This window comes from Tenrec ecaudatus, chromosome 14, assembly GCF_050624435.1.
Source record: "Tenrec ecaudatus isolate mTenEca1 chromosome 14, mTenEca1.hap1, whole genome shotgun sequence".
NCBI classification, from domain to species: Eukaryota; Metazoa; Chordata; class Mammalia; order Afrosoricida; family Tenrecidae; genus Tenrec; species Tenrec ecaudatus.
In genome coordinates this window covers 116,883,371-116,896,563 of record NC_134543.1, presented here as the reverse complement: position 1 = coordinate 116,896,563, position 13,193 = coordinate 116,883,371, and the positions used below count along the sequence as shown (strand labels likewise).

The window sequence follows — 13,193 nt, the reverse complement described above, 5'->3', positions numbered from 1 at the left end:
GAGTTGACTCAGAAGCAATGAGTGACTTTGTACCATAGTTTATCAAATGGAAAAATGATAACATCTTACAGGCTTTCTTGAGTGTAAACTGAGATGATATATGTGACAAACATTTTCTGAAGAATGTTTCAATGTTGGCATTTTTTCTTCCCTATCTGTCTAGAAAGCACAGAGATCTCCTAAGTTGTAAATATTCTTCTTAAAAAATATTCTTTTGGTTTTGATTTTTTTTTCAAAAACATTAAAAATTTTTTTAGATTTTTAGAACCTTTTCAGACCGAAAAACACTCCTAAAGGTCAACAAACTATTTGTAGGTTTTTCTTTTTTTGTCGTTATTGCTGTTTTTTTTTCTTTTGTTTTGCTACACCTTGGTTTTGTGCTTTTTATTGTCTCTGCATTTCCATCTAGATAGGATAGATGGAATAAAACATCCAGAGGAGAAAACAACGGGACCCAATGGGACCGAAAGTTCCAGGGGGACATGGGAGAGGGAGAGGTAGGGGAAAATAAGGGAGGTGTCAACAAACCCAGGGGCAAGGAAACAACAAATGATCTAAAATTGATGGCATGGAGGGCATAGGATACCTAGTGGGGCTTGATCAAGGGCAGTGTAGCCAAGAGGAATTACTGAAACCCAAATAAAGGTCAAACATGATAGTGGGACAAGAGAAACGTAAAAGGAATTAGAGGAAAGAACTAGGAGGCAAAGGGCATTTATGGAGGTCTAACTATAGGTATGTACATATGTAAATATGTTTATATATGATAGGAAAATATATCCATGTGCATATATTTTTATGTTAAGTATATAGATAGTGGACGGACACTAGGCCTCTACTCAAGTACTCCCTTAATGCGAGAACACTTTGTTCTAATAACCTGGCATTCCGTGATACTCACCTTCCTGACACGATCACTGAAGACAAAATGGGTGCATAAGGTAATGTGGTGAAGAGAGCTGATGGTGCCCAGCTATCAAAAGATATAGTGTGTGGGGTCTCCAAGGCTTGAAGGAAGACAAGCAGCCATCTAGCTCAGAAGCAACCAAGCCTACATGGAAGAAGCACACCAGCCTGTGCGATCATGAGGTGTTGATGGGATCAGGGATCAGGTATCAAAGATCCAGAACAAATAATCCTATCATTGTGAATGAGGGGGGAGCACAGAGTGGAGACCCAAAGCCCATCTGTAGACAATTAGACATCCCCTTACAGAAGGGTCACGAGGAAGAGACGAGCCAGTCAGGGTGCAGTATAGTACCATGAAACATATAGCTTTCCTCTAGTTCTTTAATGCTCCCACCTCCACCCTCTCACTATCACGACCCCAATTCTACCTTAAAAATCCTGCTAAACCAGAGCATGTACACTGGTACAGATAAGAGCTCAACACACAGGGAATCCAGGACAGATAAATCCCTCGGGACCAATAATGAGAGTAACAATATCAGGAGGGGAAGATGGGAGGAGAAAGGGGGAACCAATCACAATGATCTACATATAACCCCCTCCAAGGGGGACGGACAACAGAAAAGTGAGTGAAGGGAGACAGCAGTTGATGTAAGACATGAAAAAAATATTAATTGGGGTTTATGAAGGAGGGAGGGGTGAGGGGTAAAATGAGCAGATACCAAGGGCTCAAGTAGAAATGTTTTGAGAATGATGATGGCAACCAATATACAAATGTGCTTGACACGATGGATGGATGGATTGTGATAAGAGCTGTATGAGCCCCCAATAAAATGATGTTTTTAAAGTTAGATTTTAGGACTTTTAAATAATCAAATATCACTAACTATAAAAACAATAGTTTCATTTCTAAAATATTGATACACATTTTTTATTACTTTAGTCAGCTTAATAAACTGCATTTTATTTTTAGATTTTTTTAATGTTTGAATTCAGTCTAGAATTACTTTAACTTTATTCTAACCCTTTTTCATATTTGATACATCAGAGTCTAATTTTCCCTTCTGAACTACTGCATTTGCTTGTGGTGGCAGTTTTTGTAGAAGCGCAGTGTAGAGGAAGGGACCTGGGGGTTCCGTGGTGAAAGCTCATCAAAATGTCAGTGGTGGGATTCCACCAGCGGCCGCGTAGGAGGAAGACTGGCCCGTCTGCGTCCCTGAAGATCTGCAGCCGTGCACACCACCCTCTGGGGCAAATCTGCTCTGTCCTGCATGTCCCTCTGGGTCAGCATCAACCCGATAGCACCCAGCTGCAGCAAATAGAGAGATGCATGTTTTCTGAGCAGTACTTATTTTATTCCTCTGTTGTTGCATGTTATCATATACAGTTAGCTTCAGATGCATTTGTAGTATTACTGTAACACATTTTAAGATGTTCTAGATATCTTGATGTATACGAGTTAAAATTATAACTGTTTATTTCCTCATGGCTTTAAGTTTTTTTGTTGTTGTTGTTTTATTCATGCATGGTTTTTAGTTTTCTTGTGGCGATAGTTAATGGACACCAGTAGAGGGAGCTCCATCCCATCGCTCTTGGGGAATATAGCTTTCAATGTGGAAGAAGCATACTTCAATAACTCAGGGTGATACAGTGATTTCAAGGGTCCAGGTATTTCAGTGATGGAAGCACTTGACTATTAACTGAAAGGCTGGTTATTTAAACCCTCTGGGCGCCTTGCGGGAGACACGTCCTGGCAATCTGCTCCTTTACAGATTCCAGCCTGGGAAATGGTGGGGCAGGTCTACTCTGTCGTATATGCGTTGGAATCAACTTAGTGGCATTAGGTTTGTTTGTTTAATGGTTTGTTGAATATTTTCTCTTTAAGTATTAACTTAAAGAGCAAAAACAATCTCACTGTGATTCCCATACTTTCTAACTACCCTCTAATATAGCTGCCTAAACAAAACCTCATCTGCATAATACCCCTGTAAACGGTCCCTCCAAGCACCTGCAGTTTTGAAAACCCACAAGCTATCTCTTGGCAGCTGAAGAGGCCGTGGCTGTGGCCGTGTCATGGTTTGAAGTTGCTGTTACTGCGTACCATCAAGTGTGACTCCGAGCTACTGATGGGGGTGGGTTTTCTAGACTATAAATCCTCCCCTACTCCCCCAACATACAATAGACAGTTTTTTTTAAGGGTTTAAAGAATGATTCGATTTGGAAACTTCATGATCCATCAAAAGGAAACCATAGAGTCCAAGGCACAAGAATAACGTAGACAGTCGCCTCAGGTATGGACTAAGAACAGGGCGTATGATATGGGAGTTTCAGGTACGCTTTCTCACAGTGGGCTGTCGGTGTTGGGGGCGACAGGTCCTGCATGCTGACAGCTGGGGCTGCAGACCCGGACAAGACAGTGCCAGGACGGGGCTTGCTCTACATTCAGGTACCAGACAGGCTTGCTAGGTTTTTGTTGTTGTCTGTTTGTCTTTAACTTTTTAAAAGTTGGATAAAGATTTACAGAGATCAGTTTTCCATTCAACAATTTGGACAGATTTTGTTTCATCTCATTGATTGCAGTTAGGCTATAGATCTTTATGGAAGCAGATCGGTACATCTCTCTCCCACAAAGCTGCTGGCTGGGTTTGAACTGCTGATCTTCCAGTAAGCAGCTGAACTCTTAACCACTCAATAAGTAAATGGTAGGAGCCAGAGAGGCACAATGATGCAGTGCTTGGCTGCTAACCTAAAGAAAAGACATGGCTGCCTTTTAGCACCTCAGACACCCTGTGGGGCAGGTCTGTTCTGACCCGTGAGGCCTGTCAGCCAGCATGTTCCAGCAGTCACAAAAGCAGGAGCACACTGAGGCAGACTCCTGACGCATTTCCATTACAGGAACAAAGAGATCTTGTTTTGCTTAGAACTTTTCTGCATGAAGAAATCGAGAAAGGTGTCCGCTCATGTTTGGAGGGTTGGCCCTAAATAATTGTTGGTTTCTTTATAGACCCCAGAAGAAAGTATCATGTGAGGCTGCTGGCTTATAACAACATAGAAGACGGCTACCAGGCTGATCAAACCGTTAGCACACCAGGATGCGTGTGTAAGTAAAAGTGAAGGTAGCTCGTTTCAGTGTGGCTCACACTTCTTTCTCCTCCTTCCCTAAGTCTCCCTACCGTTTGGAAGCCTGGGTGCTTGTGTGCCTTTGAATTGTGTAAGGCCCTTGGTGCGCAGTAGCTATTTGGCATACATTTCAAGAACCTATTTTAGTTTTTCATCCGAGAGTGTGGTGGAAATTTAACTTGGAAACATAATTGCTGACATTATATTCAGTTTTTAAAGTCTATCTTAACCTTGAGACTAATGGTTTTCCTTGAACTGCCATTCTGTTTTTGCTTCGATAAGAGATGCTAAAGAAGATGCTGTTCTTGCCCACTGCCGACTTTCTGCGTGTGCACAGCGAGTAACTCCGCAGTGTACACAGCTAGTAACTCCTCTGTGTGCACAGCTAGTGACTAGTAACTCCTCTGTGTGCACAGCTAGTAACTAGTAACTCCTCTGTGTGGACAGCGAGTAACTAGTAACTCCTCTGTGTGCACAGCTAGTAACTAGTAACTCCTCTGTGTGCACAGCTAGTAACTAGTCACTCCTCTGTGTGCACAGCGAGTAACTAGTAACTCCTCTGTGAGCACAGCTAGTAACTAGTAACTCCTCTGTGGGCACAGCTAGTAACTCCTCTGTGCCTCTGTTGCCCCATCTGTGAAGTGTTGATAATATTTTATCTCACTTCTGGTTCAAAGAAGAGTGCTTAGGCTTGAATAATAATACATCCTTGGACCACTAGCAACTTTTGGTGAATAAAAGATGTAAGCCCAACTTACAGGGCGGAATAAGATTATTTTACCACTTTGTGCCCCAAACGGTGCTTTGTGCAGCAACTTAGCGCTGTCTTTTTTTAATAGCCGTTCGTGATCGCATGGTCCCTCCGCCGCCGCCGCCCCACCATCTCTATGCGAAGGCTAACTCCTCCTCCTCCGTCTTCCTGCACTGGAGGAGGCCTGCATTCACCACCGCGCAGATGATCAACTACACCATCCGCTGCAACCCTGTGGGCCTGCAGAACGCTTCCTTGGTTCTTTACCTTCAAACGTACGTAGTCTGTCCATGGCTGTTTTCTTTGCTCGCCTCCCTGTTCGCGTGCACTTCCTCTTGCCGTGTCATGTCTGAGGCTTCCGCTCGCAGCACTTTTCAGGACGTACCCTACTTATAAAATAGCTGAGGATTTTTCATCCAGGCCATGTTCCGTCCTGAAAATGGCAGCAGGGACACTTAGTTTCAGTGAGTTGTTATTTGCCCAGCCACAGACAAGAAGATAAGAGGAAAAGCTATTGTTATTTTCACTTGGCTAAACCTACCAGGTTAAATTAAAAAAAAGGAAAGAAACAAATGAGAGACCATTTTCATACTAGTGTCCAAAAGTAATGCTAGTTGCCATTCTGTGTTCTATGTTTTAATAAGATGTCTGCCTTTTTTTTAAAAAATAATTTGACTTCCAGTGTTGACTTTTTGGGTGGAAGGTTATTGGAACATTTGTATACATCTACTTCTTACATTCTACGACCTCGTTATCTGGACTTTGCAGTACCAGTAAAAAATCGCTAATAATGTAAATCTGGCAGTCATGAATGCCAAGGTGCGAGATACAAGCTAGCACTGACCCATGGTGGTTAAGGCTATGTGTTCATTTTACAGTGATGTAATTTGGGAGTTATGCTTTGATTGATCATCCTCCATTTTCATGTAATGTCAAAATTCATGCTGCCAAGTGAGGCGTGAGTCTACTGCTTGTGTTTTTCTCACGTGAGGGTTCATTTAAGGGATGTTGACTTTCTGACAGTGACGGAATGTCAGGGCATTTCAGCAGCAGCATCTCCAGGCTCACTGAATGCGAACAAGAGTACACTCTTCTAGTTGGGGCTCATTTTGATCCCCTCTCTCGCCTATCTTCTCCCTGCCTGATTCCGTAACCGTCACATTCCTGTGCTGTGATTTTACTGAAAAGAACTCACTGGGTACATTTTCTGTATGTATGTAGAAAGTCAATCCATTATTGAATATTCTCATAGCAGGTCTTTGTCTTTTTTTTGGTCTTTCAGTTTGATGCAAGTTAAGCGATACAGAAATGTAAATGTCCAACAGCATGCATCTTTTTAAAGTTATGTATGTTATCTGTATTGTTAATTTCTTCTTAGAAATCTAGAGGGAAATATGAGTATGGTGTTTACTAGTCAAATGAGATTGTTTTTGTACCCTTAAAATTTTTTCATAAGGAAAATGAGCAGTTAATGAATAATGATCGTGTGCCCTATCTATCACTAATGGTTGTTTGAAATCCTTTGGAAACAAGGTTCTCCTAGCATTAACAGCTTCATTAATCTTCACTGTAGATCAGAAACGCACCTGTTGGTTCAAGGTCTAGAACCAAATACAAAATACGAGTTTGCGGTTCGATTGCACGTGGACCAGCTCTCCAGCCCCTGGAGCCCGGTAGTCTACCATTCTACACTTCCAGAAGGTAATCACAGCGGCCTCCCCATCTGGGCGTTACTGCCCCAAAAGGAAAAAAACAAAAACTTAAATGTAAGATATATATACATGTGTATGGCATTTTGGTATGTGCTCCTATCAGTTGATGGGGATGTTTTTATGGTTTGGGGTGTTGCTTTTATTTTTAATTTTTCAAATAGGTTTTTCCTTGTTATCGCCTTAAGGATGGTTTCTCCTCAGTGTATACGTTGCTTTCAGAATAGGGCTTCAATTTTTTTATGCCCCTTTGCCCAGTACAGGCCTTTTCTCCTCCTCCAAATCATGAGTGGTGTCGAAGGGCACACCCACAGAATTTAAAAGAACTAAGTAAATATTTCTTTGTTAATTTTCTTAGGAGCCCACAGTAGACACTATTTCTGTATGGGTGGCAGCTTGATGCAGGGCAGCAGGGCATCGTGCTGTGAACTGGTGGATAGGGTACTACCTCACTGAGGGCCAATTCTGTAGCTTACTTGTGGCTCCAGCTAAGAAAGCACGTGTGTCTAGGCCTGCATTTTTTCCCTACCTCCAGCATGAGGGTAAAGAACGATGTGGCGTATAAAGATCATTTCGGCTCTGTTCTGATTACATTGAGAGGTCGATGGACACTTGTTTCAGTGGGGATAGGACAGGACTCCCTACAATTTTGCCTACGAGATGTGATGTTTAATAATCCCTTCAAGAACTGGTGCTAAAAACCAACTCATCACATTTTTAATTCATATTAAGCATATTACAATTCCAAGACCACACATATAAATGACTTGTCCTAAAGCTACCCTGTAAACTACTGATTCACAACCTTCAAGGAAATAACTGAATGGTTTTCTCTTAGATGCATCTTTGTCAGTGACTTCCTCATTCAGGTAAAATTAACAATGTGTACATTTCATGAGAAGCACCATTTAGACCCAGTACCTAATGGGGCAGGATTCGGGATCTGCTATTGGAACTGTAAATCTTTCCAGGAAGTAGTCTGGCTAAGAGCATCAAGAGATCAAAAGATGGCTTATTAAACCTTTGACTTGGTAACACCCCATTTAGAAGCCTATCTTTAATTATTTTTTATTAATATTCTAAAATTATCCAAATGCCGTTGGCTTTCAGGAGAAATTGGCGCTTTGTAATGTATCCTGAATGATCTGCAGAAACCATGGTTTTTAGTTTCTTGATACTGGTTGCTCCTTTTTCCGCACCCTTTTCCAAGCCTTACACGCTGGGTACTGTGAGTGTTCATGAACTGCTTTCTGCTGGCAGAACGATGTGTTTTACGTGTGTTCACAGCACCAGCAGGCCCACCGGTTGGAGTAAAAGTGACATTGATAGAGGATGACACTGCCCTGGTTTCCTGGAAACCCCCCGATGGCCCAGAAACGGTGGTGACGCGCTACACCATCTTGTACGCATCCAGGAAGGCCTGGGTTGCAGGCGAGTGGCAGGTCCTACACCGAGAAGGTAAATAGCATCCTAAGTGACCAAGGAGGGTGAAAATTAAGGTCTTCAGGAATTAAAGAAACACAGGGAACAAGGGACCTGGAGTTTGTTTTGCATTCCCATCTTTGTGTGTGACCTAACAGATTACTAAGGACTCTGGTTTCGCTCACGGAGCAGGAGGAAGCCATTGGCATATGTGCAGCATATGAATGATTATGCCGCCGAAAAATTCTCCTGACTGTTGTGAGCAAACGAGGTTTGGTTGGGAGGAGGGCGGGCTGGAGTCCTGCACCAGGACTGCCGCCGGCCTAGTTAGGGCAGAGTTGCAGATGGTCCAGGAGAGAGAGGAGGAGCCTGGGTTAGGATGGGGAGGACTGGGCAGGAGGTGAGCGGTTGATTGGAAGATACCAAGGTGGTAAAATCAGGTAAGACTAGATAGAGAAAAAAAAATGAAAAACAAATTTAAAGACTGGGTAGAGAGGCAAGGAGGAAGGAGAAGAAGGGGAGGGAACTCCTTATGGATAAGGGACTAGGTTTCTGGTGATGGTGTGCCTGGCACGAAGCTTCAGGGAGAAGACCTCAGTACTAATATAAAAATGTTCTACATGCAAATCAATAGACCTGTATGAATATCAGGACTTACTTAAGTGAAGGGGAATGTTGATGAGGGTCTAAAAACACTGGGGGTTTTTCAGCTGAGAAAAGCTGAATTATAAAAAGCAAACTCCTTTATGCATGCATGCATACATTATAATGTTTTTAAAGTCATCTTTTCAAAGATTCGACTCTGTGGAAAGATAATGGTTTTTTTCCATGAACTTTCTAAAAGCCACCTTGTTTGTGTGAGTATGTGGCTATGTCTGTGTGTGTATGTGTATGATTTTAAATATATGAGACAGTATATAATGTATGTGATAAGCTGTCTAAATATTGGCATATGGAGCTTACCCAAGTTGGACAAGTAGTGCTGTGGGTAAGGCATTGGGCTGCTAACTAGAAGTTTGGTGGTTCAAAAGATGAGCCTGTCTGCAGCTAGTTTCAGAAACCCTGTTTGTGGTTGCCGTGACTTAGAATGAATTTGATGGCAGCAGGTCTTTTGGTTTATTATAAAAAAGAGTAAAAATTCATTATTTGGGGAATTTAAAAATTCAGATATGCACTCTGGGAAAATAATAGCTTGCAAAGCATTTAGAAGCTTAAGGACCTGAAGAAGGGCATTTGTTGGTCATAGACATTACTACCGTACAATACTTGGTACTTCCACACTTTTTACCTCTCAGAGGAGTAATTTACCCAATTAAAATAAGTTTAAAGACATTTATGTGGGTGTATTTGCTAAACTCTTTATGCAGCTGTAAGCTAAACTAATGGCAACTTCAACTGGAGCTTTGATAGTTATATATTCATATTTTTCATTAGGCAGCTGTTCCAAGAAGTAGTGGTTTTCTGGTCACTGAAGAGACTTGAAAGTAGTAAATACTTGGCAGCAGTATGACTTTATATTTGCATCAATTATTTACTGCTATGTGACACACTGCTCTGAAACTTAAAACAACTGTTTTTGTTTTCTCACAGTTCTGAGTCAGCAGTTTGAACTGGGGCCAGCTGGACAGGTCCTCTGTTGGCCTCTCCTGAGGTCACTCAGGTGGCTGCAGCCAACTCATGGTTGTGACCAGGTCTTGGTGGTCTAAAACCAGGGAGAGAGGAAAGGGAGGAAACCCCACTGTGCAAGGCTCTACAAGCCTTTACTTGCCCCTTGGGCAAAGCAAGTCACCAGCCTGTCCAGGGTCAATGTGTGAGAGGACCTCACCGAATGGGTGGATGGGAGGAATAATTAGTGTTACAATCAGACACAGTGTTCTTAAAATATATCATTCAATTTTATTCCTCAATTCCAAAATTATTGGTTGAGTCCAGCTTTTGACCCCAAACTAGCATGAGGCATTGTTAAAAGTATTAATTAAAATATTTGGTCACATGAGCAGGTACTTCTTTTAGTTGCTCGTTTATACCTGCCACAAAATAGAGTTTTGCTTTGTTTCCTTTTAATGCCTTCATGATCAGTTTCAAGCTTTGCTTGAAAAACATCATTTTGCCTCATTGTTCACCTAATAGTGAAATGGGTTGCAGTGTCAGGCTTTTCCCTCAGTGTGAGCCTTTGAAAATGCAGAATAGTGCACAGGTGGGGAGAGCCCTGTTTCTGCCATTATGCTACTTGGTGTGATTCTAGGAAACATGCTCAGTGAGAAAAGCTTTAGTCTAAGAAACAGAACCTTTTTTCCTAGATAATTCCAATAATTCGTGAAGAACACATTAAACAGCACAAGTAAAATACAGTTGAGGTTGCTTTTTTAAAAAAATTGGGAGACAAACATAAGGAGCTAGACTCCCTATATTCAAAAACAAGGAATATAACATGACACCCAAAGAAAAAGAGACATGAAATGGTTTTTAATGTCTCACTTAGCTACATTTAGAAATGTTATGGTAAAAAAATGTATAAAGGGAAAAGGTAGAAGGAGAATTTTAGTATCTGTTCCCCATATGTTGTGAACCTATACATATGTATGTTTATAGATATTTACATATATGAGTTATAGTCTTAATATAAAGTAAGAGGTAGTTAATTTTTTGAGTCAAAACATTAAAAAAATATTCCCGTTGAGCACATGGTATTTGTGGCTAACGTGGTACGTGGTGAAGTGGTTGAATTGAAGTGGGGTGTGAAATTATGCTCGTGTGGCAGTTGAGACAGGCCAGAAATTGCAGCCTCCCCCTTCCCAAAGCTGCTCAGTTACTGCAAAATCTACAAGGCAATGGAGGAACTTGTGCTTTACTACAGTCGTTCCTGAACTCTGTTCCCATATCATGAGTTTCCTAAGCTGGGAAAGATGTTCCTCCTTAAAAACCAAAAGGAAAAACAACAACAAACCAACCCCATGATTAAATGTGTTTTGAGAACTACTATACTACCATATACCCTCTTCCCTTCAGAGAGGCCGATTGCAAATTAAAGTCCTGCGGTAAAGAGTCTGTTTAGCTCAGCATTTTCCAGGTGAATTAGACAACAAGTCGTGGGGGTAAATTCATTTACTAGACAAAGTCTTCCTGGGCACTGTGGTGCACGCTCTATTCTCGGCACTGGGAATCCATCGTGAATAAAACAAAGTCCCCACCTACCAGTCGAGGTAAGAAGCAAACAAGTACAGTTTCAGGTAGTGCCACACAGTTGCTATCAAGAAAGCTCTTAGCAGAGAAAAGCGGCAACGTGAAGATCAGTGCTCTCAGAAACACTAACGTTTGAGCAAAATCATCCAGATATCTGGAGGGAGTGCCAAGGCCTGTTGAAAGGCCTCAGTGTGCTCGGTACACTGGAGAAAATCGAGTCCGCCCGGCTAAAGAGAGGAGACAGTGCGCAATAAGAAACCACATTAGTGGGGGTAACCCAGAGCCAGGTCTTGTAGCTCCAACTCTAGCGTTTGTTCTAAGAGAGAGGGGAAATATTGGCTGGGTTACTTGGCCGGTCTCCTGGCAAGTGACTGTAAAGGGTCAGAGTGGCTGCGGGGAGACGGTTGTCTGTGCAGGAGTTGATGGGTTTACACAGAGGTGGGAAGGGGACACTAAGAAGAAAGCCCTTGCAGCATGACTGGAAAGATTAGCTAGATTGATCTGGGTCATAAGAAAAAGAATAGATGAGCCAACGAGGAATTCAAAACCTAACTGAAACAAACTCACTGCTGTTGAATCAGTGCCGACCCAGGGGTGACCCTTGAGGACAGGGCAGAACTACTCCTGCAAGTGTCCGAGATTGTAACTCGGTGGCAGTAGAAAACCTTGTCTTTTGCCCACAGAGCGGCTGGTGGTTTCGAACTGCTGACCTTTCGGATCGCAGCCAACACGGAACCCCTGCACCAGCAGGGCTACTGTGTAAGGACTCCACTAGTGGCCAAATGGCCGTGCCCTGCTCGTACTGTCGTCAGGACCACGGGAGTAGAAGCTTAGTCAGTGGAAATGAAGAGTGTGGTGTAAACATGTTGGGTAGAGAGACTGAGCTAGGCAAGTCTAGGTTTCGTGGGACAAGAGGTAAAACTGGGAAATAGTCAGCATGTTGATGGTACTGAAGACTGTAGATCTAGAAATGACCACTGGAAGGGTTGAGACAGAAGAGAGAAAAAGGCGGAGGCAGCATCCTGGGCACTTCTTCCATGCGGAGGAGGCCTCAGTGTCTGTTTCCACATTTTACATGAACAATCCGTGGGGCACAAACAGCCCGCATTTTACTTCACTTGCTTACTAAGCATGAGCTTGTACAAGGAGCCAACTTAGGCGTCTTAAATATGAGGGGGCGGGAATGAGCTCTAGAATGAAGAGGAAGGAGTCAGAGTGAGGAGGAAGGCAGAGGTTTATTGAGAATACACACTTGGGTCAGACTCTTGCAGGTGCTAGTTCATGTGGTCCTTAAAATAATTACATGAGGTGAGAATGACTGCCCCTCCAGTAAAGTTGCCCGGGCCGCAGTTCCTTGGTAGCATGCCAGGAGGTGACCCGTCAGCATGGATCCCGCCCTGAGCCCATTCCTCTCTCTTGCCCGTTGTCTAGCTGAGGTTCAGACACACCTACCCGGCACCCTCCTTGTGAGACCCTGGGATATCCGAGCTGTTGGGTCCCGTCAGTGTTTGGGAACTGTTTTGAGTGTGTCATCGGGATGACAGTGAATGAAATTCTTCTTTGGGGCGGGGGGGGGGGGCATGGGTTGGGGGCATAAGCACCCATCCTGCCCATCTACTTAACATCGTTCGATGAAATGAGTAGCGTTTAATTTCAGCCCGTGACCCCCCCCCCCCCCCGCTCCCCTCCTGGCCCAAGTCCTTTTGAAATAAGTAAAAAGCGTTCCACGAGGAAATGGAAACTCAATTTATTTCTGAATCTCTGTGAAGAAATAGTAATGTTCTCCCTACTGGCTAGTGTAAACATGTCACACGATATCTTTAGTGTTTCCTTTTTTTTAATTCATCTTCCTGAGAACGGCTGACCTGACTGTGGAAGGACTCTTTCGGATTCTAAATAGGGCTCTGTTTGTTTGTTTAACAGTTGCGGGCTCAGGTAGCTCACACTCTCTCCGGGCCAAATTGAAATCAGAGAACATGAAAATGGGCCATGTGTTCGGCTACTTGCATTGCCCTGCCTTGCACGGTGCTGCCCATGCCACGTGGCCCGAACCGTGACCTCAGCTCTCAGATCACCCCCCCCTTCACTTACATAATGCT

General features: G+C 43.0%; 1 protein-coding gene across 1 annotated transcript in view; it reads left to right on the top strand.

Moving 5' to 3' along the window:
* The window catches only part of PRTG (protogenin), a 130,050-nt gene that overhangs the window by 107,488 nt on the left and 9,369 nt on the right, over positions 1-13,193 (top strand). Inside the window, exons 12-15 of the mRNA XM_075531523.1 lie at positions 3,914-4,009; positions 4,869-5,055; positions 6,354-6,481; positions 7,777-7,947. Of these exons, the coding sequence (XP_075387638.1) occupies positions 3,914-4,009; positions 4,869-5,055; positions 6,354-6,481; positions 7,777-7,947 (582 nt within the window). The remainder of the gene's footprint in view (positions 1-3,913; positions 4,010-4,868; positions 5,056-6,353; positions 6,482-7,776; positions 7,948-13,193) is intronic.